Genomic DNA, 23,991 nt, shown 5'->3' on the forward strand with positions numbered 1-23,991 from the left:
TCCAATACATTTTTAGAATTTCCGGCGGGCCAATGAAAATTGGACCACGGGCCGCAGTTGGCCCGCTGGCCGGTGTTTGGACACCCCTGGTTTAACTCATTACTTCATTTTCAGCGGATGAGTGTGATGAGAGCGCTGTTGTCATGGTTACTAACAGTTTGAAGATTCTAGAACTGAGATTTTGACACCTGTCAGCCAATCAGAGACGAGTGTTTTTCACGCAGTGGTTCCATAAAGACGCGTTCATAAAATGTAATTACAGGCGATTAAATAGGAGGAGTTTATTCAGAGTCTGTGTCATCCTTGTGGCACTGATTAATACGGGCTATTTTGTGTTACTCAGTGGTTCAGTAACTGGAAAGTGAAACCCATGAGCAATAACTCAAGCCATGCAAAAACGTCTGCAATCAACGTTATGTAATTTGCAAATATGCAAATGAGACCACGTTAAACAAAGAAAGATAGACTGCAAGGCTACAAGGATTTGGCTCTCTTGGGCTTTGATGCCGTGCCACTATGTTGCCTTAGATAATGTTATTTGCTTATAGGCCAAGGTATAAGCCTACATTACATTTGTTTGGCAGAATGTCCGGAGTAAGAGCTTCCAGGAACTCCTTCGCAATCAACCACATTGGTCTCTTAACTCGTGCCTTTCCAAAACTGTTTCACGTCAGGGATCCCACACAAGAGAAGAGGCTTCAGTCTCTCTCCTGAGATTATGTTAAGACTATTCAACAGAAACATCTGTTCCCGTTAGAATTGAACCCATCATTTGAGGCTATTATATAAGCCCTCTCAAGGACATGTGGGCTCATCCATCAGCAGACACTGGGATGTTTAGTTTTGTGTGTTGTTTTGTTTTGTTTAAAGCTGGGTAATGTTTGGATTATCTTTCCAGTCATTCACACATCTGCGTTTCTGTTTGCTCTATGACAGGGAGTTCAGGAAAGGGTCTATCAGCAGCTCCCCTGCTCCTCCCAGCCACCTCTCTACCCTGTACTTCCACTCCGGTCAAATTTAGTAGCTGCGGCCCCCCTCTGTCACCCTTCAAGTGGTTTACACAGTCCTGTGCTGGTGTAATTATCTTATCCTCCTCTGCGGGGTGTGGCTGAGTACAGAAATACAGCTGCTTATTTTCGCGACCACTTTTTCTGCAGCCTCACATCGCCTCTCCCCTTTCACATGTGGGTGCTCCTGGGTGTGCACGACTTTCCAAGATTTCCAAGACCAACGGTAAAGGCCATCTTTAATAACAAGGCACGGAGGGCCACCCGTTTGACATGTTAGTTTTTCTTTCTTTGCCGTCAAAGAGAATGGATGGGAAACAGAAATGGGTCCACAGGACTGTGCATTAGAGATCACATGTAAGTTATTTATAACAAAAAAACAAGGATATCAGCTGACATATATTCAATAAGGTAATACTTTGGGATGTGTCACTGAGAGGGGAGGCTTGAGGAGACAGCTAAAATGGTGAACATTACAATGCCAAGGTTAAGAGAAAACAGGCCAGGAGCGATGCTGTGCACTGTAAGGCAAGTGTGAACAAACCAGAGAGCAGAGTGAGTGACAAACAAGACAGGAAATGATGATTGAAAAGAGGTTCTCAGCGTGACCAGTGAACAGATTCCTACAGGTGAAGAGGACAGGACCGGTACACTGGATGTCATTTACAGCCACGGTCTGACACTGAGTGAAGAGGAGACGAACATAAGGAGACTGTGGGACAAACAAAGAGAAAAGTTCTCCCTAAAACTGAGAGTGATTTACTGTTGGCACTGAAACAGATGATCACCATGAAGAAACTGATTACAGAAAGTACAAAGCAGGGCCAAAGGTGTCTGTTGTGATAACAAGACAACCATGGAAAATGAAACCTAAACATGTATTTTTTCAGGGTTTTTGGAACACAACTTCATGCTGTATACTTGCTTTAAACAAGCAAATAAGACGAGTGATTACCATTTATAAGAAAAAACAAATCTCCATTTTTCCATGCCCCAGCACAATGGACGTTTAAGGCACATGTGCTTTGTTGAAGTTACATACTATGAAAGATAATTAAGAAAAACATAATTAAGAAAAACAGCTCAGAGAGGAGCTAAGAGGAAAGATTGATTTAAACTGCACCTATGAAGAAGAACTGCAGTTGTAGTAGAGATTTGTCCTATTTGTCCAGAGGAGTGATACATTTTGGTATTGATTGTGTGCCACTGCCTCACATTACATGGAAGCTATTGATAAAAGCAAAGCATGAATATATTAATGTAAAATAGGGGAAGCACTAAAGTCCAATATGAAGAGGTGTGTCCTGTGTGGTTTGTATAGTAATCATTTCCAGTAGTGTTTCAGAGTCGCTGGATCACAGTACATGAAAACTGTCAAGAGAAAAAAAACACTTATGTAAAAGAAATGAAAATAAGTGTGGTGCATGAAATCAAATTTGCATAATTTTTAAACACAATTCTCACCAATATTTTCATGCCAGCATGAAGATATTGAAATAACATTGTTTTTGTGTCAATTTATCGTCAATTTATCGACGGTCCCTAAATCCTTAAGCGTTGTGAAACTGCTCAGATTTTCATTAATGACCTCGAGATGCTTTTGAATCGTAATTTCATGACTCAAAGTGTTAAAGTGTTGGTGTTTTTCTGTTTGTTTGTCTAATACAAATGCCACAGCCAGTGCTGAAGGATGTGTGGGATGATCCAGTCACAGCCAAGTCAGTCATTACCTATTAAATCCAATGTGTTTGCTTCCATCTAGCGGCGGGTTGCTGCTATAACGCACCAGTGAGGAGGAGGCAACGAGAATAAAATGCCATTCTCCCGCACCTGTCGACCACATCGAGAGTGTGTGTGTGTCTGTCTGCAGCCACTGAAACACACAGCAGACCCTGTGTGTGTGTATGTGTGTTTGTGTGTGTGTGTGTGTTTGTGTGTGTGTTTGATGGCCGCATCGCTGAACTGACTGAACTGAAACGAAGGTGGAGGCTATAAAAGATAAATGCAGTGAACTAGCAACAGGTAGAGTCGCTTTTACATTCCTCAGCTATTGATACAACCCCACGTTTGTTCCTAGAGGAAGTGCGGAAGTTGCCTGCTGCCTGCTCAACAGCCCTCATGTCATTTTACAGTCGGACATATCGGTGAGCTGACCGAGGCTGCGGGATCACTGGATGGTGACTGAAGCTTGTCTGAAGCCGCATCTGCATTCAGCACCTTCTCATCATGCCCGGCCACAGGAGGCAGGTTGGTGTTCCTCATACATGCAAATACAGAGATTTTATGGACACGTAATGGTGCTGTTCTCAGGTCAGCTTCTGCTTTAAAGCTTCTGTTGTGTGGCCACAAGGCCTGCTGTCTTAAACATGCACTTCTCAGACCTAAGAGCTCCAAGAGAAGCTCATTTTACTGCTGGACAAGACCCACCCTAACTCAAATCAACACCAGAGCACATAGTAATGTTTAAATATGAATGGGGATTGAATGGGATTGTATTTCTAGGTCTGCCACACCTTTATTGTTTTACATGTAATATTGTGTTAGTGTGTGTGTGTGGATTGCTCTGTGAGTGAATAGCACAGATTGGCATGATGGTGTTATATCTACATGCCACACCGCTCAGTCAGGCTAGGTTCACCCTCCTCACTGAGAGTCCTCCACAGTGAGTCAGGATCACCACAGGCTTTTCTCAGCACAGTGGCATTCACTGACACACCCCCCACGTCACAGTTAGACAGGATTCTTTACTGGATGGTGACCTTTCTGCAGATTTTCACACATCACTGGAATGGTGAAACCAAATTATCCCTATTAATAAAACCATTATGTATCAGTCACACTTTTCATATCTTTTTTAAAATCGTCGACTCACGATGTGTGAATTTCTCAAACTGACCCCTCCTTGTATTATTTGTCAATATTTTGTCATATAGCCTAGTATTGAATTCCTGGAATTAATGGGAGTGGTGAGAGAGAACGGCAACGAACAGTCGTCACTTCCTCCTGTGGTAAGAATTTAATGTGTTCGCTTTAACAACATGCCAAGTAGTGTTGAGACTGACCCATGTGGTGTCTGAAAGTCATCGATACCTTCTTGTCACACAGCACACTCCACTCTCGTACGACTACGTCCTGGTCGCCAAAACAATTGACAACCAGGAGAGAGAGGCGTTCAAGAAGCAAACAGAGTACATCGAACAACTGAAAAAAAAGAACCTGAAAGTCACAGTAAGTCTTTAGTAACAAACAAAAACGTGTCTTTACTGCTGTGAAGACTACATGACTCATTCATTCACTTATCTCGTCTTTGCTCATTCCTCTCGTAGAAAATTATAGACGATGACCTCGTCTTCTATGGGATTCAAGCACCTAAAGAAATTTTTGAGAAGTACAGGTATCTGCTCAAAGTGTCAGATGCGTGTAACTGGAGCTCGGATCAGAACGTCGTGCCGCTCAGCACCAGGTAAAACATGTTGCCGAAGCTATTTTTGACATTTTAAGCAATTGCTGATGCTGTTTGAGACGTCTCTGCTTCTAGTTTTTTCTAAATATGTCATATGGAGATGAGATCTTACTGGTAGTTGTGCTTTTATGAATTTGGCATTCTGAAGGATCTATAAGCCCTGCTGTTCTTTGTCATTGCTAAGAGTCACATTTTCAAAGGCTGATGAATGAATGAATGAATGAATGAATGAATGAAGTTTTAGTGACTCTTGCTGCAAGTTCATGTTAATAAGTGATACTCGTCTTCGTTTCAGGATAAGGATTGTCCATTTCATCTTGAATCACACGCCGATCCGTTCAGGAGGTGAGGTTTTACTACCCCAATACTCCCCAGGTAACCGGACACCTAATATTTCTCTTTCATGTTATTCTTCTCGCCTGTTCTTCCCAGAGGGTTTGCGGGACCTTATGAAGATGAAGGTTTTCGAGGCAAGGTTCTGCTTACATGAGGTGAAACTCGTCCTTCCTACAGACCGTATGACATATGATCGTGATCTGTCCTCAAGATTGCATGAATGAAGAGCAGAAACATGATCCACACATCCTCATGCTTGAGATAGTAACACTATTATCCACTGATAAGTCTCTTTTCATGTGGCCACCAAAATGTTTTGCTCTTCTTGAAAACATCTAAAATTATGAAGTGAAACTTGGCAGTGGCTTCTCAAAACAATACGTTGCTGCCAAAAAAAACGTCTTTGTTCACAGATTCGCTGTGTGAGTCATATTAATGCAGTGAGACATTCAGTGCATCAAGTGGGCATGTGTGTGAGCATGCATCGATGCACATGTGCACATATAAGGAGGTGAAGTCGTTTCCACAAAATTAAATATCCAGAAAATCAAAATGTAAATATAGTTTCAAAGCTTATTTGAATAATTAGACACATGCAATTGGATGTTTATTTGATTATCGTAATTGTTTAAATAAGCTTGTAAAATCAGCAAGAGAAGAAGTACATCATGTTTTTCTATTGTTACATTGTAAGCCTCTCTTTTCAATTTGACGATATGCTGTGTTCAACCATATGTATGAAGCTCTTCTTCATGTTGTTTTTTTTTGTGCTTCTGTTCTCAGAAAAAGAAACAGAGAGAGCTGAAGGAGAGCTGGGCGCGATGGACAGCCTGTCTCCAAGGGCAACCCATAACTGCTGTCAGGTTTGGACTACAGCACAACAGCCTATTCATTACTCTGCTTTTTACAGTTGCAGTTATTGCTGCATTATTGTTTTCCGTGTCACCCTATTGTGAAGTAGGTTCAAGTATTTACAAGACAACAGCAATAATCATGTTACCCCCCCCACGCATGATGCAGGCATTGTTTGGACACAATATGTAAGATAATGCACAGTACTGAATGGTGGTACAAATCAGAGTTGTTAGAGTTGTTCAGATTAGCTGTGTGATAAAAGTTTCAGCCTTTTGATATAGTACCCATGTTAGGGGCAGCAGAAAAAACTAATAATTCATGCTGTAAAATGTACAATCAAGAATTTATATATGTATATACAGTGTTTCTGTTTATGTGGTATGTAATTAAAGTACATTCTGTGCAGACTTTATACTTTGACAGTATAATTTTGCAAATGTTGGTTTTGTACCACATACCGTTCATAAACATATGCCTTAAACAGTGTAATGAATAGATAATTTGTTTGACATATTATTAACATATTGTAGTCATATTATAAAGAATATTAGTACAATGAATACAGAAGGTAGACACAGCACTTGGTTCCACACATAGTTTTATCCTCGTATACAGTGTCTGTAAACTGCACATGTGCAATGTATATATGTATGTGATTTTTCCATTATATTTCCAGTGCATATTTCCACCTCATTTTTTTTGGACATTTTCTCTGTGTGTGTTTGTGTGTTTGTGTGTGTTCTCATGTCAGGAACTACTTTGGGGAGAAAGTGGCCTTGTACTACCTGTGGTTGGGCTGGTACACATATCTGCTCATCCCCCCTGCTCTTATTGGGGTCATAGTCTTCCTTTATGGCCTCGCCTTCTTCAACAGCTCACCCCTCATGTAAGCTTCACCACAGCCGCACAGTGTCACTGCCTCAGAACAGAATTGTATGTGCTCTGTAATAAGTACAGTGCTTGTTGTGTTTTAGAAAGGAGGTTTGTGATGCGGACACGATCATGTGTCCACTTTGTGACAACAGATGCAAAGTGTGGCAGCTCTCTGACACCTGCACGTATGCCAAGGTACATCAGTGCATTGACGGTAGACAGCTGAACCGTGTGCTTGTCTGCTTGCGCTCACTGCTGGTCTTGTCTGCCTACAGGTGAGCCTACTGTTTGACAATAACGGCACAGTGCTCTTTGCGATGTTCATGGCAGTGTGGGGTGAGTTCTGTGTGTCTATATGACATCTTGTGTCCTGATCCCTGTTTGCTTCATAGCCATTTATGAAACAGTGCACATTTAATAGAAATAATTGAAAATCAGGGTGCAGAACTCTTCTCCAGTACTGTTGTTTATTCGCCCAAACGTTTTTGGCTGTACAAGATAAACTTGGACAAATGTGTCTTTTATCTGCCTTAAATGTATTTTACCCAACTGCCAGGATGTTTTTTTTAATTATAATCGCTGAGACATGCACTGCCAAGGAGATGCCACATCACTGAGAGAACCTACTCGTCCTGGCAACTCACATCTTAATCAGACCCAGCCATCTGGCCGTGGGGGTGGTCAAGCAGTCATCTATAAGAAAATATAAATTCTCTTTCACTGCTTTATTCAGTTTTTTCTGCTTTTAATGCCTCCGTGTCTGTGTGGATTTATAGTCTGTTGTCAGATCTGCTCTCATGTCAGTCCTACGAAAATAAGGATTCAGACAAAATGGTGATTTATTTAAGTGAAGTTTGTTTGCACAGCTGTGAGAAGAGAACACTTAAGAACAGCCACTGCAATATTGAAAGAAAAAAGTGATAACATGAGTATATGAGAGGAAATGTGAGAGGTGATAGAGGTGAGACTGAGGAAGAGAAAGAATGCATCAAGCAAAAGAAAAGAGGAACATTGATAATGCAGGACAAAATGTGGCCAGCTAAATGGAAGTTCTCTTATGATACTGGTTAAAAAAGCAAAAAGTAATACAGGTCAACAAAGGTCAACAATGGCTGGAGCTCACATGATGTAATTTACCGTCAAAGTAGCGCCACAGAGGAAGGGATCAGTTCCTGAGTTTTCTGCTGTCAAATGTCTGTTTTTAACTAAAGCTCTTAGATAGATAGATAGATAGATAGATAGATAGATAGATAGATAGATAGATAGATAGATAGGTAGATAGGTAGATAGGTAGATAGATAGATAGATAGATGTCCCTGCAGACTTTATGATCTCTTACATAAATCTCTGATCTTCACAGCAACACTGTTTCTTGAGTTCTGGAAGAGACACCGGGCTTCCTATGTGTGTGAATGGAAAGTGTCTGATTGGTGTGAAGAGGAGGTATGATTCGTTTTATACATCACATCCCATGTCAGTAATATCAGGTCAGCGCTCATTGAATTTCATTGCTGTGTGTGTTTCTCTGTTATAATTAACTGCAGGAGGAGCTGATCCTGGAAATTGTGAACAACGCAGACTGTGAACCAAAAAAATATAAGCACTCATACCTGCGCAGCACTCTGGTTTTGATCTGTGTCACAGTTATGGTGGGTGGCTTGTCATTGTTACACTCTGTTCATAAAGTATTTAAAAGGGCTTGAATGGCTTTAAAGTTTAGGTTAGAATAAGAATTACGGAAAGATGTAGTTAACAGAGGAGGCAGGTATATTGATCCCACAATGAGTGTTTATGTGTTTCTACAGATACTGGTGATCATTGGCCTGACACATGCCTTAGTGGTGTTCAGGGTGATCGCAGCCGTGCTCTTGGCTGAGGGATCATGGGAGTTCCTGAGCAACCACTCCAACAGCGGAGCAATGATGCTAGGGGCCGTCCTGCATTACCTCATCATCACTGTCATGACACGGGTACGCGGGTCTCTAAATGCGCACCTCTGTTTCTTTATCGTAATATTATTTTGTGACTCTGACTGTGTCTTTGCAGATCAACAGGGTTGTGGCCATGAAACTCTGTGAAATAGGTACGTTCTTACCTGTTCTAAGTATTTTTCATTTCCATATGGTACCAGATTTGAATGAGATGCTGATGTCCCACTCATGTTTATAGACAGAATTAAACGTTAGCTGTAAAACATCCTACTTCTGAATAATAATTAATTGTTAGTAAATGTTAAACAAGCAGTCATTTGCATAGTCAATAACAGTTTGCAGTTGTAGTGAGGTGGGCAGTGAGAACAGGCAAGCAAATGCAGAGATGCAGTAATCAAACAAGAAGCAGGTCAGACGCACAGATAGCAGACAGATAACTGGCAGCAGGTTCAAGCAGGAAAGTTGTTTGGAACAGCAGCTTCACAACACAAATGATGTGGCTGGTCTTCTGTGCTGTGGCCCAAATCCAATATCCACTCTTACAGACTTAAGATTTTCTGGACGTTTTTTTTATTTCAAATGCCCAGGAGGGCACACAGAGAAACTGGGAAGTGCTTGAGGGCTCTCTTGTGGACTTGTTGACTCCTTTCTGCATACTTCCTAATAATTTTCTAAGGGGATTCACACACAAATCAGCAATCTTATGTTAAAAAAAATTTGAGAAATGACAAGTTTCATATATAGACAGCAGCAAGCACAGAGCCCTTATCATAGGATAGCATGATCATGTTCATAAACAAACAACAGCTTTCAGGGCTCAGCATGGACTTTGGAACTGGGCCAACACATACACTCATCGGTTGTGAAGATGTGTGATAAGTCAGATGATTTTCAGAGGAAATTCGTGAGGGCACTTGGAGGGAAAGTGAGGCATGGCATGACTTTAAGTTAAGCGAGAGAGTCTGAGGCTGAAGAGCAAGAAGAGGGAGATAGTGCAGGAAATTATCATGATTATATGGGATGTTTAGGGCCCCTGTGCCGAGATTTAGTCTGTTGGTTCTGTCATGTAGAATACAAGTTCCCATCCTCGGGGTCAGATCCCCCAAATGGTCATAAGACAAATTTGAGGGTTGGCAAATGAATAAGAGTGGGTGAGGTTCTGCTTTCGTGAATTCATTTTTGGTATTTTGATATGTAATATTGCAAAGAAATTATTTTGAATTAATAAAAGGTAAACAGAGGGAATGATGTAAGAGATGTGAAATTGAAAGTCTATAGTGGGGCATCTCTCGGCTGTGTGGGATTGTGCCATCCATTGACCAAATAGTGAACTGCATGAACTCTGAGCATGAGGTCTGTCTTCACCAGAGAAAACAAGGTCGTTTGCTGCTACAGAGAAGAGTTTCACAGTCAAGATGTTCACCTTCCAGTTCTTCACCTATTTCTCCTCTCTCTTCTATGTGGCCTTTTTTCTTGGCAGGTAAGAACTAACGGACTAATGTAAGGGCTGAAAATTCAATATTCACACTTTGTCATAGGTGTCATATAGTATATTGGTATCAAAAAAATATGATTATTATTATAATTTCAGCTCTAGATGCAGTTTTCAGTCCCACACAACACACTGTAATGATCTAAAAGACCCTAAATTAACGTCCAAATGAAAGGACCTCGCTGTCCTCACTTATTAAAGCTCAGTATCCCACATTAACCTGAAAGACTAAAAATGGCGTGTGTGTGTAACATACATGACAGGATTAATGGCCATCCTGGTGGTTATGTCCGAATCGCAGGGAAATGGAGGCTAGAGGAGGTGAGCATAGATATTTACCCCATCTAGAATGACTAAATGTCCATTTTTATGTTTTTACATGCAATTTTTTTTTGCATTTGAATATTGTATCTAATTGCATTCCAAACACTCTGCTCTCCCCTGTGTAGTGTCATCCTAGTGGGTGTCTCACAGACCTGTTCATCCAAATGGCAATTATAATGGTACTCAAGCAAACCATCAGCAATGTCTTTGAGTTCGCGGGCCCGTAAGTAATAATCAGATTTTATGATCATATACTGCTCTGTGTAATGCACTGTGTAGTCCACTTTATTTACATTGGTTCTGGGATTTTGAAAGCCACCTTCTCTTGTTTGAATCAGCTGGTTCTGCAGGTGGTTGAAGAGAAGAAGGACCCAGAAGCTACAGCGGAAATGTGCCCACTGCTACCTGAAAGACGAATCAGAGACCAAACATGGAGCTGAACTGTGCGACAACTGCAAGCTTAGAAACTGGGTCAGCAACTACCGCCTCAATGACGTTGACTCCTTCAGCCTGTTCAATGAGTTTCTGGAGATGGGTATGTACTATGCTGATGGAAAAAATGTAGACAAGAGAAAAATTTTGGCCTGGTTTTGGCCAATAATGTTGTTTTCTCCCTGTAGTGATCCAGTTCAGCTTTACCACCATATTTGTGGCAGCGTTTCCTCTTGCTCCTCTGCTAGCTCTCATTAATAATATAATTGAGATACGTTTGGATGCCATTAAAATGGTCACGCTAGAGCGCCGGCTGGTTCCCAAGAAAACCAACGATATTGGTGAGGGTCACTTTTTTAAGAATGACTCTTAATAAAACATTGTTTGTCCATTCATACTGGAGGTAAACGTCTCCTCACATCACCGTTTCCTCTCTTCAGGTGTGTGGATACACGTGTTGGAGGCTATCGGTGTCTTAGCAGTCATCGCTAACGGGCTGGTCATTGGTGTATCATCAGACTTCATCCCTCGGCTGGTGTACCGGTACCGCTATGGCCCATGTGCCAACGGCACGACAGCAGATATTGAGTGAGAATGTGCATTGTTCTAGAAAATGTTTGTGCTCTGTCATGTTTTATGCAACTCTCATGTTTAAATCAATTCTTCTCTTTTTCCAGCTGCATGGCTGGCTACATCAACAACTCTCTTTCCATTGCACGAATGGATGACCACAAGATAGGCAACGAGTTTGCAGCTTCTCAGATGGTCACTCCGAGTGGCTTGAATGTTTCCTACTGCAGGTTTGTTCTCTTTTAATCTTATTTGTCCTCGACAGCTGAAGAGCTATTTAACCGGCACGATTCTGACATTTAGATGAGGAGAAACCAGAGTCAGAACATATCATTTGAGTAACCACAGAATTGAAAGCACATATTTTTTGCTTTTCACCAGTGTTAATTACTGTTCAGTGTTCGCAGTACATTTAAATGTTATTCTCCTGGTGGTGTTGCACTGTTACCATGCGTATGAAGACTGTGTATCCTCAAGTAATAGAAATGCTTTATAGATAAAGCTTACATTATTCTCAAAAATAGGGGCATCGCTCCAGTTGCTACACAGCCATCTACTGTGGGTTGATATCGTAAAAGAAACAACTGATAAGCTGATCTACTTTCTGTTCTGTTTCTCTTCACAGCTACAAAGACTACAGGAGCAACGAGGACTATAGTCTCACCCCCCAGTTCTGGCTAATTTTAGCAGTGCGCTTTGCATTTGTTATCCTGTTTGAGGTAAGAAACCACCACTCTTTTTTTCTCACACTGATTTCATTCAGCAATTCACAGATAAGTTCAAAATGATGAGCTGAGCTTTACCAAAATCAGGAAGTGGTAGCGAAGAGATGTAGACATGCAATCAGCAATTCTGCAGTGAATAAAAGCAATAAAACACTATATTTATGTTCATATTTAGGACTGAAGACTAAGGACAAAGAGCACACATATAAAGTCACTTTAAGTCGTTACAGTAAATTCTAATGAACATGCACACAAAGACACACATCTAGACATACTTACACATGTACATGCATACATACACCTACACACAGCTTACCTACAGCCTACCCAGAAGTCTCCGGAAATAGTACTTTTGAATGAACAGTCATGCAGTGTTATCTTTAATGAAACCATATCTTCACAAATAGTAAGAAGATTACATTACAACGTTTTCCTGTCTGCTTGTAGCACGTTGTCGTCATATGCAAGTTCATCGCTGCCTGGTTTGTACCGAGCGCCCCCATGCAGGTCAAGAATGACAGACTCTTTGATAAACTCAACAGGCTAAAAGAGGAACTCAGGTGAGTCTCAAATGATATGCGGTTAGACTGGTGTGGCAGCTAACTGTCTTACTCATTAGTTTTCAAACTGTTGTGCAATAACAATATAACAAAGCACGTGCAACTTGTGATTTTGGTTAAATATTGTAAAGCAAGCACATAAGCTAATAGCGTGGTCCCCAAAGTTTACTGCCTGTTTTAACAAACAAAAGACACATATAGCCGTATATATTTGCAGAGATCTCAGGAGCAAGATGCCTTATTACCCTGTTAACGGTCTGTCTATGTTGTGCTCTACATGTCCTTTGGCTTTCTAAAAAAGTCTAGCGAAGCTGAATCTTGATAGCCCTCCTAGCAGTAGAGAGCTTTTTCTGACTTATCAGAGTGTCAGCTGTGAACAGATAGAATAAATAACATTAACGAAGGCTCATTTTACTGCAATGCAATGCCGCACATTAATGCTGTTGTTAGATAAACTTGCGTTGGACAAGTCAGCATGTCTGCTATGAATATGCTCTATTTAACTTTGGTTCCACTCCACATTTTACCCTCCACTGTTTGGGAACCACTGCATTAAACTTTTGTAAAAGTCACCCTGACCTGAGATTTGATCCCATTGTTTTAGCGCTTTGATGTGACAGTGTGTCTAAAATGAATGCAAATGAATGGCTGCAGGATAGATACACAGGACAGCTGCATTACTCCTCTGATTCCATATGAATCATTTCTAAGAGGTGTACATCTAAAAAAATAAATATTCCATCCAAATGTAATGGTACTTTATTTTGACATTTTTAATCCTAATTGCTAAAACGATGACTCATAAATACAAATGTGGCATTTGTACTTTGTAGCTCTAATTATGTGGGTTTTTTTCCTCAAAAGTTTGTTTTTAAGATTGTGCTTTTTTTTGTGACCATTTATAGTCTCTGTGACATAGATGCTGTAACCAACCAATCTTTGCTTTTATTTCCTACAGTTCATTTGAAGCGTGACAGCATCCAGACATTTTAATGGTACACATTTTCCCCTGAGGACATGAACCCGGTGTTGCCTTGTGCATAAAAGTGTCTAGACTATCACAGTGTTGAGTCCCTTTCAAAGCCATTAATCATCTCTCTGAAGAGTTCAGACGGAGGGCTCTCACTCTGTCGTATTGTTTGCAGTCAAATGTTTCAGTGCTGGCTATCTGGATTCTCATCTGTCAAATGGACTTTGGAGGCAGACAGATTTTTTTCTTGTACAGTAACTGATTTTACTGACCGCGTCTTTCATGAGATTATTCTTATTCTATTTTAAGAATGCACTAATAGCTTACTGTTGGATCTCTATATTTGTGAGACGTATGTGAGTGTTTTTATTGAAAGCCTAAACATAATTTATAATGCTACTGCACATACAGTACCGATTGTGTGTTAAGATGTTGCCTTATACTGTAAAAAAGCACCGTGATGAATGTCATTACTGCAGTAAGTAAAATCCAATGGTGTCTTTTGTAAATCAGACACAAGAATGTTTTGCATTATAATATTTTATATTGTTGAATAAAATAGAAAACTTTTGGCCTCATGTAATATCTTTTAAATTGTGTGAAGTACATAAAAGGTGTGTCATATTTGACATTTTTGACATTTTGTGCCGGTGCCATATGCATTACTTTTTGACAGTAGTTTAATAGTAGTGACATTTATGTCAGTGGTGTCGTCTCGGCCATAGCTGTCAGTGAGGACGCAGAGATCGTGTCCTCCTACTCCACTGATTAGGGGAATTTGGGGGATTTAATGGCTTGAGGAAAACCTTACAAATGGTGTCTTTTTAGAGCTGATTTTAGTATCTCATAGTCTCAGTATCTTTACACTAAAGCATTCCCCAATGAGGTACGCTTTACAAAGCGTTTATAAGTTGTACATTTATTAATAAAACTGACTGGACACTGAAACAGGCTGTTGACAATCTGGACCAAAAACTATTTATAACTTAATGATAAAAAAAAGTCTTCATTACTTATTTTCACATTTATATCAACATCGAAATGTTATGTAAAAGTGAGAAACCCATGAACAATTATTAATGGATTACTAACATTGATAATTACAAACTATAACACCAAACAATACCAAACAGAAATAATAAACACCAATAAATATGATTTATACTAGCAAATCTGTTTACCATTGTCAAAGCCATCTTTATAAATCCTGTGTTTAAGGTGTCTGACTAAAAACATTTATACTAAATATAAGAACCATATGTGTGGATTTACTTTAGGGCCACACAGATGTAGTTTATGGGACTTTTCCAGCACCATCTCTTCTCTCAGGTTTCGCTGGAACGCAGGTGGAAACCGGTGCGCGCGTCACGTGACCCCCGGGGAGCCAATGGGCAGCAGAGTTTCAGGTCCCTCCAGGTGCTGTTGACTCACCATAAAGCAGACGTCCGCGTAGTCACCTGCACGGCTCTGCCCGACGTGACCGCAGCGTAACAAAGTCGTCAGTGATGTAGGTTTACAGAAAAACTCCGCTCGGTTCACTTTTCCCTCAACTGAAGAAGGAGGAAGAGGAAGAAGAGGAGGAAGGCTGCGGCTCATGGCTGTGATTTTAGTCGCTCTCATACTGGCGTGCTCCGCTGAATGGGACAGGACTTTCGTCGCAGCCGGTAAGGATGTTTTTAAGTTAAACTTAATTTACTTGAATTAGTCAGATATTTCGTAGCTTTACACTTTATTCTGAGCTCCTGAATTTGTTGATAGTTGTATGATTCACCCTGTTATTTTTGGAGTGTGTCCTTTATAACCCATTAGTCAGAGTCAGATTCGCCTGATGCTGGATGGGTAAATAATCAGGTCAGTGCGCAAGTGCTCGGTGTGTGTGTACGGGGTCACGGTCACGCAGTCACATGCTGCTGCTGCCAGGCAACAGGAGGACCAGACCCGAACTTCGGACCCGGATGTGTCCCTATGTTTGGCATACAGTTAAAAAAAAAAAAAAAAGTAAAATAAAGCATAAGGAAGCCAGAGAGGAACCAGAGAGGGCAGTTATGCGGGTTATTCGTGGTTTGGTCACAGTCACGATGAGCGCATGCGCGGAATTCTTTGTAGAACAGGTTCAGGGTCATTAGGCCAGTTCTTATTAGTTAGTCTAAGATGTATTTTGTGGCCTGACAGGGGAGCAGTGAAGTGTGATATAAGGCTGAGCAGGTTTTTAGTGAAAATGTCCCCAAACAGAAAAGAAGAGTCATTTTTTTAAATGATTATTTTTGTCCATGCCAGCAAAACACCAGCTCGCTCAGTCAGCCAGGATGAAAGAGTAAACAAGTTCACCTTCATGCACCATTAGACACTCTCTCTCTTTGCCAAAGGCCACTAGAGCTGAACACAGTCCTCTGAAGCTACACATAGTCTATGCAAACAGTTTGGTAATCCACTGGTACATATTTGCTTGCTGCATGTCCTTGGTCACACAACAGAAAGTATTCGTTTCTGTGCTCCGGATTGGTTTCCACCCAGATACAGTGACTTGGCTATGACATAAGTGACACGCACAGTTTCCTCGTTTATTAAAATTCAGGCAAGTTCATAGCAGTTTTGCGACTCAGATCTTAGTGCCACAGCACCCCCTGTCTTCATGTTTTCTCTTATAAAAATGATTCAAGTGACTTCCATGCAGTGAGTTATACAGATTTTATGGGTTTGGTTCTCCATGTCCCAGAGTTGAGGGATCAGAATCCATTTTGGGTCAGAAAAAGTTGGATTGCTGCATCCCTAATTCGAAGAAGTTGTTATAAACTCCCTCTGTCTCTGTTTGCAGCTGAGGCTTGTGTGGATGAGAGCAGGTTTAAGGAGCAGGTGCTCTATGTGGGGCCGCAGGGACCTCCGTATCGGCTGAACTGCCCTCTGGAGCTTCCTCGGCCTCGGAGCTCCCCACAGCTCAACCTGACCTGGCAGAAGGACTGTCAGCAGCTCCTCGCCCCGGAAGGGAAGGCCTACCTGGAGTTTGCCAGCGTCAGCTCAGAAGACCAAGGGAATTACACCTGCATGCAACAGGGGAACGGCACAGCTTCATTCACTGTGCGTCTCATCGTTAAAGGTAAATATTATTTCTGTGTGGAACTGTAATGAAGTCGTCTCAAACCTGCCACTGTAATTATGTGGCTGCTGCAGTAAGCTATAATCTGACCTTGCAGTAAACTTAGAGAGTGTATGGGGGTCAAACAGATTGGCTACACCTGCAAAGAGGCATTTTGTTTCTGCGTCCTCTCCAGCAGCAGCCTCAGGCCGGATCTGGCAGCGCACATGAAGGCCTCTATTGTCTGGAGCTCATGCAGTGAACATAGATAACAGTGGAATGTCTTTGCACAGAGTCCCAGTGCTCCAAAGCCCCAGAATTTAAACCTAATGGGGGCTTGACCAGCCTCTGGAGGAATGTGCGATCCACTGTGAGACTGAACTGCACTGCTCTCCTCTGGGACTCTAAAGAGGAGCAATGTGACACCAGGCTGCAGTGGAGTAAAGATGGCCAACCCCTCACCAATCACACGCAGAATACCTCCTCATGGTGATGCAAAGCTTTTTAAAACATCACTTTTACCATCGCTATTCTTGTTCCTGCATTTAAAAAAGTAACTTAGAGTGGGAGTAAGATCGAGTTTGTGCCCTACTTATCAGGTGTCCTGTTGCCGGCCAGCTGATGGTAAACAGTCTGCTGGTGATCACCCTCAGAGAGCTGGACGATTTTGGCCTCTACAGCTGCACAGTGAGGAACGTCTCCTCTGACTTCAGCCTGCAGAATTCAAGTGAGACAACCAATGATATCCTCCTATATACGCTGTCCTGCATCATTTGTTATATTTCTGAAAAGATTACCAACCCAGAAATGGAAAAAGTCATACACACATAAATGTGACAATGCAGATTGGAGAAAACGGTGAAAGACACACACACACACACACACACACACACACACAGCCATCCAGTCTGTATAATTTTACAGTGTATTGGCAGGGAGCCTGGCCCAGCATGTGATATGTCAGCAATAGATAAACAGTTCAAAATTCTTCACAACATGACTTTAATTGACAGTCGAATTCAATTGTCAGACAGCCCCAGCCACACTGCCGCTGTTGTCGCAGCCATCACCCTCCTCCTCCTCCTGGCTGTAGCTGCTGCTGTCTACTCCAGGTGTCACCTGAGCATCAAACTCTGGTACAGGAACTCCTACGGAGACTATGAGCTCAATGGTGAGGCCGCTGTTTAACTGATGTAAGGTTGCTATACTCGTGCGTAAAACTGTAGCATTAACACCACTGGTATGTTTCTGTCTCCGTGTCTTCAGATGGCAAATTATACGATGCCTACATCTCCTATGTGAACAATGATTATGACAGGAAGTTTGTCAATTTTATTCTCAAACCTCACCTGGAGAATAAAAACGGGTACAAGGTGCACCTCAATGACAACGTTATCCTCCCTGGCTCAGGTAAGCTCTCTTGGTTTTTATAGGCGTGAAAGGTAGAGTTTATTATATTCAATATTGTTTATGTTGTTTTTATTGGTTTTAATCTTCATCATTTCTGTCATCAGTTAGTCTGGGGTATGTTTCACATGAGATAATTGTCTCTCATGTTGATTCTGACACATTATTCATTATTCGAGACTCATTATTCCTGCTTGATTTGCTAATGTCTCTATAAACTGTAAGAATCAATCATTTGTGTGAACTGATGCTGCCTCCATTTTGTAAAATGTGTGTAATCAGTTCTCGCAAATTGTTTTTGTGAAACTGGCTTTTGGATAACAAATTGTTGCTTAAAGCTGCCCATTTTTAACAATGCACCATAATATTATGTGTCTCCAGAACCTTCTGCAGAGCTGCTAATGAACATGAGCCGGTCTCGGCGTTTGATCGTGTTGCTCTCTCATGCTTACCTCGAGCAGGACTGGTGCTGCAATAACTTCAGGTCAGACTCGCACACACACATTTAATATAGAAACAAATGTAGAAACAACACCATTCAAACAGAACTTTACATTCTGTATAAAAGTGAGTAAAATGAATGTGGCATCATCACAATACACCACTTGAGGTCGGTGTTGCTGCCGCATACTGCAGCGTGCACAGCATGTCCCGTCATGACAGGCTGTGGCTGTGTGTGTTTTCAGACAGGGTTTTCTCCACTTGTTGGAGTTATGTCAGCGGCCCATCCTCATCATGCTGGACGGTCAGCCCAAACGCATGAGGCCTGAGATCAAGCAGCTGCTCATTGAGCACCAGCACTGCCTCACCATACTCACCTGGAGGCACAACTCTGTGGTAAGATCCACAGTAATACATATTAGTGCTGTTATTATACAGCAAAATCTGTCTGAGCAAACTATAATAATGTAAATATAAATGCCATTATGCTTCAAACTGGATTTCAACTAATTGGAAAGAATATATTATGTGAATTACATATGTACAGTGCTTAACAAATTTATTAGACCACCTCCCAGTGTAAGGTGTTTGCCTCCGCTGCCCTAAATTAACAGTATTGCTGATTACCTAAATATTTTTTTTAATTTCTGTAATGGTTAATCCACCAGTATGTGTAAGCTCTTTATACATCATCAAAATGATGTATTTGAAATGATGTAAAAGGAATCTGGAGTAGTGGAACTGATGGACTGGCCAAGTCAAAGTCCAGACTTGAATCCTATCGAACAGATCTGGGACTTATTGAATTAAAAAATAGATCACACACAAATTTAATCCAAAGCAAGTCTCTGGGAATAGCTAGGAACTATTTGGAACTCAATAACAAAAGAGACGGTCGAAAAGTCCATGAAAACAATCAGGGCCAAAGGAGGTCAAACAAAATATTAATATTTTTGGTTAAAATATGTGAATAAGGACTATTTAGTTGTTCCAGTTTATTATTTGCCTAATAAATAATAATACAATGTTTAATTTGAAACAAGTTTTTGACAGATTTCTAAAATATTTGTGTTTTCTCGTTTTTATGACCAGTGGTCTGATAAATTTGTTAAGCACTGTACATACAGTGTGTCCAAAGGATTTATAGCATTCATAGTTAGTGCCTAGGCTCTGTCTGTCCTTTCTCTCTCACTGGGAGTATGTAGCATTTCCGTTGAAGTCACTATTATATTGAAATAATCATGTGAATAAATTTTATCTTGCACAACATTTCCAAAACATGGATTTAAATTTTAAGTATCTTTCTAAAGCATGAAATATTCATGACTAAATAAGCAACAATCAGGGTTTAAATTCAGAAAAACACATGCCTAAAAATGTTTCTAAATCCTGATTGGTGCTCAAGAGTATGACACATCACCTCACTCCAGCTGAACCCAGCCCACTGTAAACCAGTGAGAGGAGCTCACAGAAAACTGTTATAACCAAAGCTGCTTAAACCTCAGAAGCAACTAAAGAGGCTGTTTGAGGGTTTCAAGGCCAGAAGTATTATATTGTTAAAGCCAGAGGAAATTATCTTCCAGCAGTTGGGAGAAAAAGAGTTTCTGATTTACTGATGAATCAGTCTATTTAACTGGCAACAACACATTATGCAATTATAGATGTTCCTCGGTTCAGAAATGTTTCAATGTAATTTGATATCTATACATATGAATTAAATTAGAAATGTACTGTGTATTATGATACATGCAAGTAAGGTTTCAACAGCTCAGTTCGACTTGTACAGCGTGCTGTTATGTTTCCTGTGTGTCCGCTGTCCACAGACTCCTTCCTCAGTCTTCTGGAAGGAGCTGGCCTTGGCGATGCCTCGCAGAGTCATCTTCCACAGTGAGTCTGTAGGTGACCCTCAGACTGTGCTACAAGATGACAAGGACCCCATGCTGACCCTCGACCCCGACTACCTGGACTGCCGCCCTGACACAGACCCTGCTGGAGATCTGGGTAAGCACAACAGTCTCTGGACTTGAAAAATACTCCACATTAGGTGCACTCCGCTCATGAAGACAGACATGCAAAACAATCTGTGTGGATTTTTGCACATGCAAATGAAATGTATATTAAAGCTGCAGACTGTGCTCTCATGTGTATTCAGTCTGCAGGCTTTGCAAAGCACAGCCACACTGTTGCTACTTTCTTTTTCCACATGTTTTGTCCCACTACTCCTCCTGCAGCATTGCCAGCACATATGCAAAAAATTACTTTAAATCATGCGGTTCAATTGGGAATGGGGTGCTATGACTTTTCTCAGAGGTCAAATCGCAAATCACAAAAGACTGCACCAAATTTCTCCATAGGAATGAATGGGAAATTGTTGTGAAGAGTGCTCAGACCCTCCCCACTGAGAGTGGAGAACTGAGTTTGTCTTAAAGTTGCTTTTGCTCCTCACTCTCCATTTTATAATTTTCATCATCAAAACCTGTTCTGATCACAGCCATGCAGCTTCAGATTCAGACTTATAATTTAGGTGCAGTGAGCCTGTGAGCCATGTGACGGGAAACCCTCTTTAAACTGACAACAGAAACTTTTTCATTCCGTCCTCTCATTTCTAACTGCGTTTTCATATTTTTACAGCACAAACGCAAAGCTTATGGTTTTGCTTTATTTTGGGGATTGGATTCAGGGTCGTTGCACAGGAAGCGGGTGTTTTTGAGGTTCTTTTCCTATTGCATGAACCGTCTGAGCTCTCATCTGCAGCCCCTGAGGATCTGAGGACACTGGGAGGCAGCCTTTGGACACTATTAGCAGAAGTCCAAACTATTAGCAACATTCAACAGCCACTCATCTGCTGCTCTCATGATAAATCTACACACAAAACCAAGAAACCACTGCAACACATTACATTATTACAGAAAAATGAAATTAACAGCTTCAGTCATCCCAATTTTGATTGGGATCCCTGTGAGGCTTCTGGGCAGAGACGGAGATGCCAATGAAAGACTTTTAGGACATAAAGTAAAGTTCAAAAGCAAGCAAACAAATCCAGGCAGGGAGTTGGCAAAAGTCCAAAAACCAAAGAGCTAGACAAAGTCAGAAAGCAAATAGACAAACACAAGGAGTTGTGCTGGGAAGTGATGAACACGAAAGGTAGAACAAAGACAATCTGGCAGAGGAATGGAGGACGTGGACTGGGATAACTGGAGAGCGACAAGACGAGACATGTTAGAATTTACACACGGGCATATAATTAACGCGATGTTGCATCCCGCTGCTGTTACAGAACGTTACAAAAACATGAACTTAGCCACACATGATAACTGTAACTTTAGCCAATAGCTAAACTATTAGCAACATTCCATAGAGCCGCTCATCGCCTGCTTTCATGGTAAACTAATAATAATGTTGCACCATGACTCAACCTAGTGAACCACTGCAACACATTTAGATATTACAGGATAATGTCTGCAACTTCATGGCGTCCATTTCTGAAATGCTTCACATGTTTTATTGAGTTTAATGTCAGCCTCCCTTTTAGCTCTGTTTTTTAATAAATCAACTATTGACTCTGTTCCAGAGATTTACATGCTTGTCAGGTGTTTGGCATTTATTTTCCTTTTTGTCACATAAAAATTGGTATAAAAAAAGCTTTTCTCTTTTTCAACACAGTCTGCTGCTGAAGTGTATTGTACTACTGCGTAGTTTGAGTCAACAAACATGGACTCATGCACTGTCGTTCTTAAACTTCGGTACCAGGAAATCATTTCACATGAGTGGAACATGTTTGCTGTAGCAGCTTGTCTGTGATGCTTTTTATCAAGACGTACCAAACACACATGAGAGGCAAATGCTTTCTTGTTAAAGGAATAGCTCAGCATTCGCTTATTAGCAGACAGTTAGATTAATAGATCGATACCGCTCTTATATCCTTTACATAAATATGAAGCCACAGCTGGTTAACTTAACTTTGCACAAAAAATAGGAACAGGGAGAAACATGTAGTCAAGCACCCCCACGTTAAAACACAAACTGCTGCACTTTAGAAGTGCTGGTTGAGGGATTTTGTCACCTTTGGACCGAGCTAAACTAGGCACTTTCTCCATTTCCAGTCAGTGGCCTCATAATGACTGTACAGATGTCTCATCAAGACAAAGATTCCACACAATGTTGAACTACTCCTTTTAATAAGTCCAGCTTTGCATGGAGGGGCAGCATCTTGTAACAACATATTAAAATAGTATTGTAGCCTTAAGCTTAACTTTGTCTCCTCCTGTAGGGGTTACTCATTTTCGTAACAGTCATGATACGGCTCAAACACTACAACGCCACAGGATCCATTTTCACCCTCTCTCTTCCTGTCGCAGGGCTTCGCCTCCCCGTGTACAAGGCTCTTGCCTGTAAAGCTCCTGTCCTCCCTGCTGCTCAAATCACTGCGGCCGAGCCCAGACCCTCGGACATCGACGTGTCCGACCTGGGATCACGCAACTATGGAACCCGTTCAGACTTCTACTGCCTTGTCACTGAGGAGGACATTTGATCCACACTCCCCTCGCTTCTGCTGATCTCTACAAATCAGCACCTAAGGGTAGATACTCATTAGCATTATCATTATCCATGTCAATATGGAAAATTTGTCTGTACAGTGTGTTGTTAATCAAAGTGTTACCTATTTCCGTTTCTTTTACCAAAGACTGATTTGTTTTTTGTATTTTTTACTGTAAATATTTTGATAAACTATATGAAAAATTATTGAAATATTTTCATCAATCAGGGGAAGAAGTAACTTACTGCAGATGTAGAAATTCTGATTGATTGCCATTTCACAGTCCAGATCTCTCCTTAGGTCCCCAGCAGGGGACAGAGTAATGTCAGCCAAGATGAAGGAATTCTGCTTTTTAATTAAGCAGTTTCTTATTTTGTGATAGCACACACAGAGTTGTAAAAGACAGAAAATTAATTTGACAGATTCCTAAAGTCAACTGAAGCTGGAGGACACTGGAGCTGGAGTTCATTTCTGTACAGATGGGAGAGGTTTGTGTGTGATGTAAACCAACTCCGATAACTTGGCATTCACACTAATAAAGCAGTCTGATAAAACACCTGGATATTTCTCTGTGCTGATCTTTGTCCTCTTGGAGTAATGATTACCTGCAGTCAAATAGAGCAGCAGGGAAGGTCTGGTATTGTTCCTGTCTGAGCAGGAGCAAATATGTAAACAGGGAGTGGCCGACATTTTAGCATGCTGGTGTCAGTCTGTTAAAGTCACAGCAAAAGCTGCAACACACCCACTTGCTTGGGTAATGCTTAAAAAATGACATTTCCAAAATTCTTTATTTGCTGAAAAATATGCATATAATATATCTGCCTGTGTACAACAACATAAGCAAAAATTCTGTTTTCAAACACCCACAGAGAAATAAAAGGTCACTAATAATACCACAGAGCTGTAATCATTTGATATACAAAACTAAGCCTTCTGTGTTAATATTTACTAGAATTTAACTATTTTTATCTGCCAAACTGGGGTTTGAATCTGAA

General features: G+C 41.0%; 2 protein-coding genes across 2 annotated transcripts; both read left to right on the forward strand.

The window, feature by feature from the left end:
- The first annotated feature begins 2,857 nt into the window (after positions 1–2,857).
- LOC139201072 (anoctamin-9) lies at positions 2,858–14,116 on the forward strand. Its single transcript, XM_070830290.1, has 25 exons — positions 2,858–3,029; positions 3,140–3,254; positions 3,941–4,015; positions 4,113–4,235; positions 4,334–4,470; positions 4,766–4,815; positions 4,903–4,961; positions 5,590–5,669; positions 6,413–6,547; positions 6,636–6,729; positions 6,810–6,870; positions 7,895–7,977; positions 8,079–8,183; positions 8,340–8,504; positions 8,581–8,617; positions 9,834–9,945; positions 10,221–10,278; positions 10,407–10,504; positions 10,620–10,816; positions 10,902–11,054; positions 11,154–11,301; positions 11,391–11,513; positions 11,909–12,002; positions 12,456–12,568; positions 13,527–14,116. The coding sequence occupies exons 2-25, from the start codon at positions 3,234–3,236 to the stop codon at positions 13,540–13,542; spliced, it is 2,337 nt and encodes a 778-aa protein (XP_070686391.1). The 5' UTR covers positions 2,858–3,029; positions 3,140–3,233; the 3' UTR covers positions 13,543–14,116.
- An 853-nt stretch (positions 14,117–14,969) lies between these two features.
- Positions 14,970–23,552, forward strand: sigirr (single immunoglobulin and toll-interleukin 1 receptor (TIR) domain). The gene is made up of 10 exons (XM_070830155.1): positions 14,970–15,202; positions 16,354–16,632; positions 16,905–17,100; positions 17,211–17,338; positions 17,642–17,782; positions 17,878–18,021; positions 18,400–18,502; positions 18,705–18,855; positions 20,283–20,460; positions 22,818–23,552. Exons 1-10 carry the CDS (start codon positions 15,133–15,135, stop codon positions 22,988–22,990), a joined length of 1,563 nt encoding a protein of 520 aa, XP_070686256.1. The 5' UTR covers positions 14,970–15,132; the 3' UTR covers positions 22,991–23,552.
- The last annotated feature ends 439 nt before the right edge of the window (positions 23,553–23,991 follow it).

The sequence above is a fragment of the Pempheris klunzingeri genome, chromosome 5, assembly GCF_042242105.1.
Source record: "Pempheris klunzingeri isolate RE-2024b chromosome 5, fPemKlu1.hap1, whole genome shotgun sequence".
Taxonomy (NCBI): Eukaryota; Metazoa; Chordata; class Actinopteri; order Acropomatiformes; family Pempheridae; genus Pempheris; species Pempheris klunzingeri.

What these genes read in the sequence shown, in the direction of transcription:
- LOC139201072 (XM_070830290.1), top strand. Translation starts at nt 3,234, where the DNA reads ATGCCCGGCCACAGGAGGCAG. An exon ending in AAAAGAACCTGAAAGTCACA is followed by an intron (nt 4,236 to 4,333) that starts GTAAGTCTTTAG and finishes TTCCTCTCGTAG; the next exon opens with AAAATTATAGACGATGACCT. An exon ending in CAAGAAAACCAACGATATTG is followed by an intron (nt 11,055 to 11,153) that starts GTGAGGGTCACT and finishes TCCTCTCTTCAG; the next exon opens with GTGTGTGGATACACGTGTTG.
- sigirr (XM_070830155.1), top strand. Translation starts at nt 15,133, where the DNA reads ATGGCTGTGATTTTAGTCGCTCTCATACTGGCGTGCTCCGCTGAATGG. An exon ending in CAGGACTTTCGTCGCAGCCG is followed by an intron (nt 15,203 to 16,353) that starts GTAAGGATGTTT and finishes CTCTGTTTGCAG; the next exon opens with CTGAGGCTTGTGTGGATGAG. An exon ending in CGTTATCCTCCCTGGCTCAG is followed by an intron (nt 18,022 to 18,399) that starts GTAAGCTCTCTT and finishes ATGTGTCTCCAG; the next exon opens with AACCTTCTGCAGAGCTGCTA.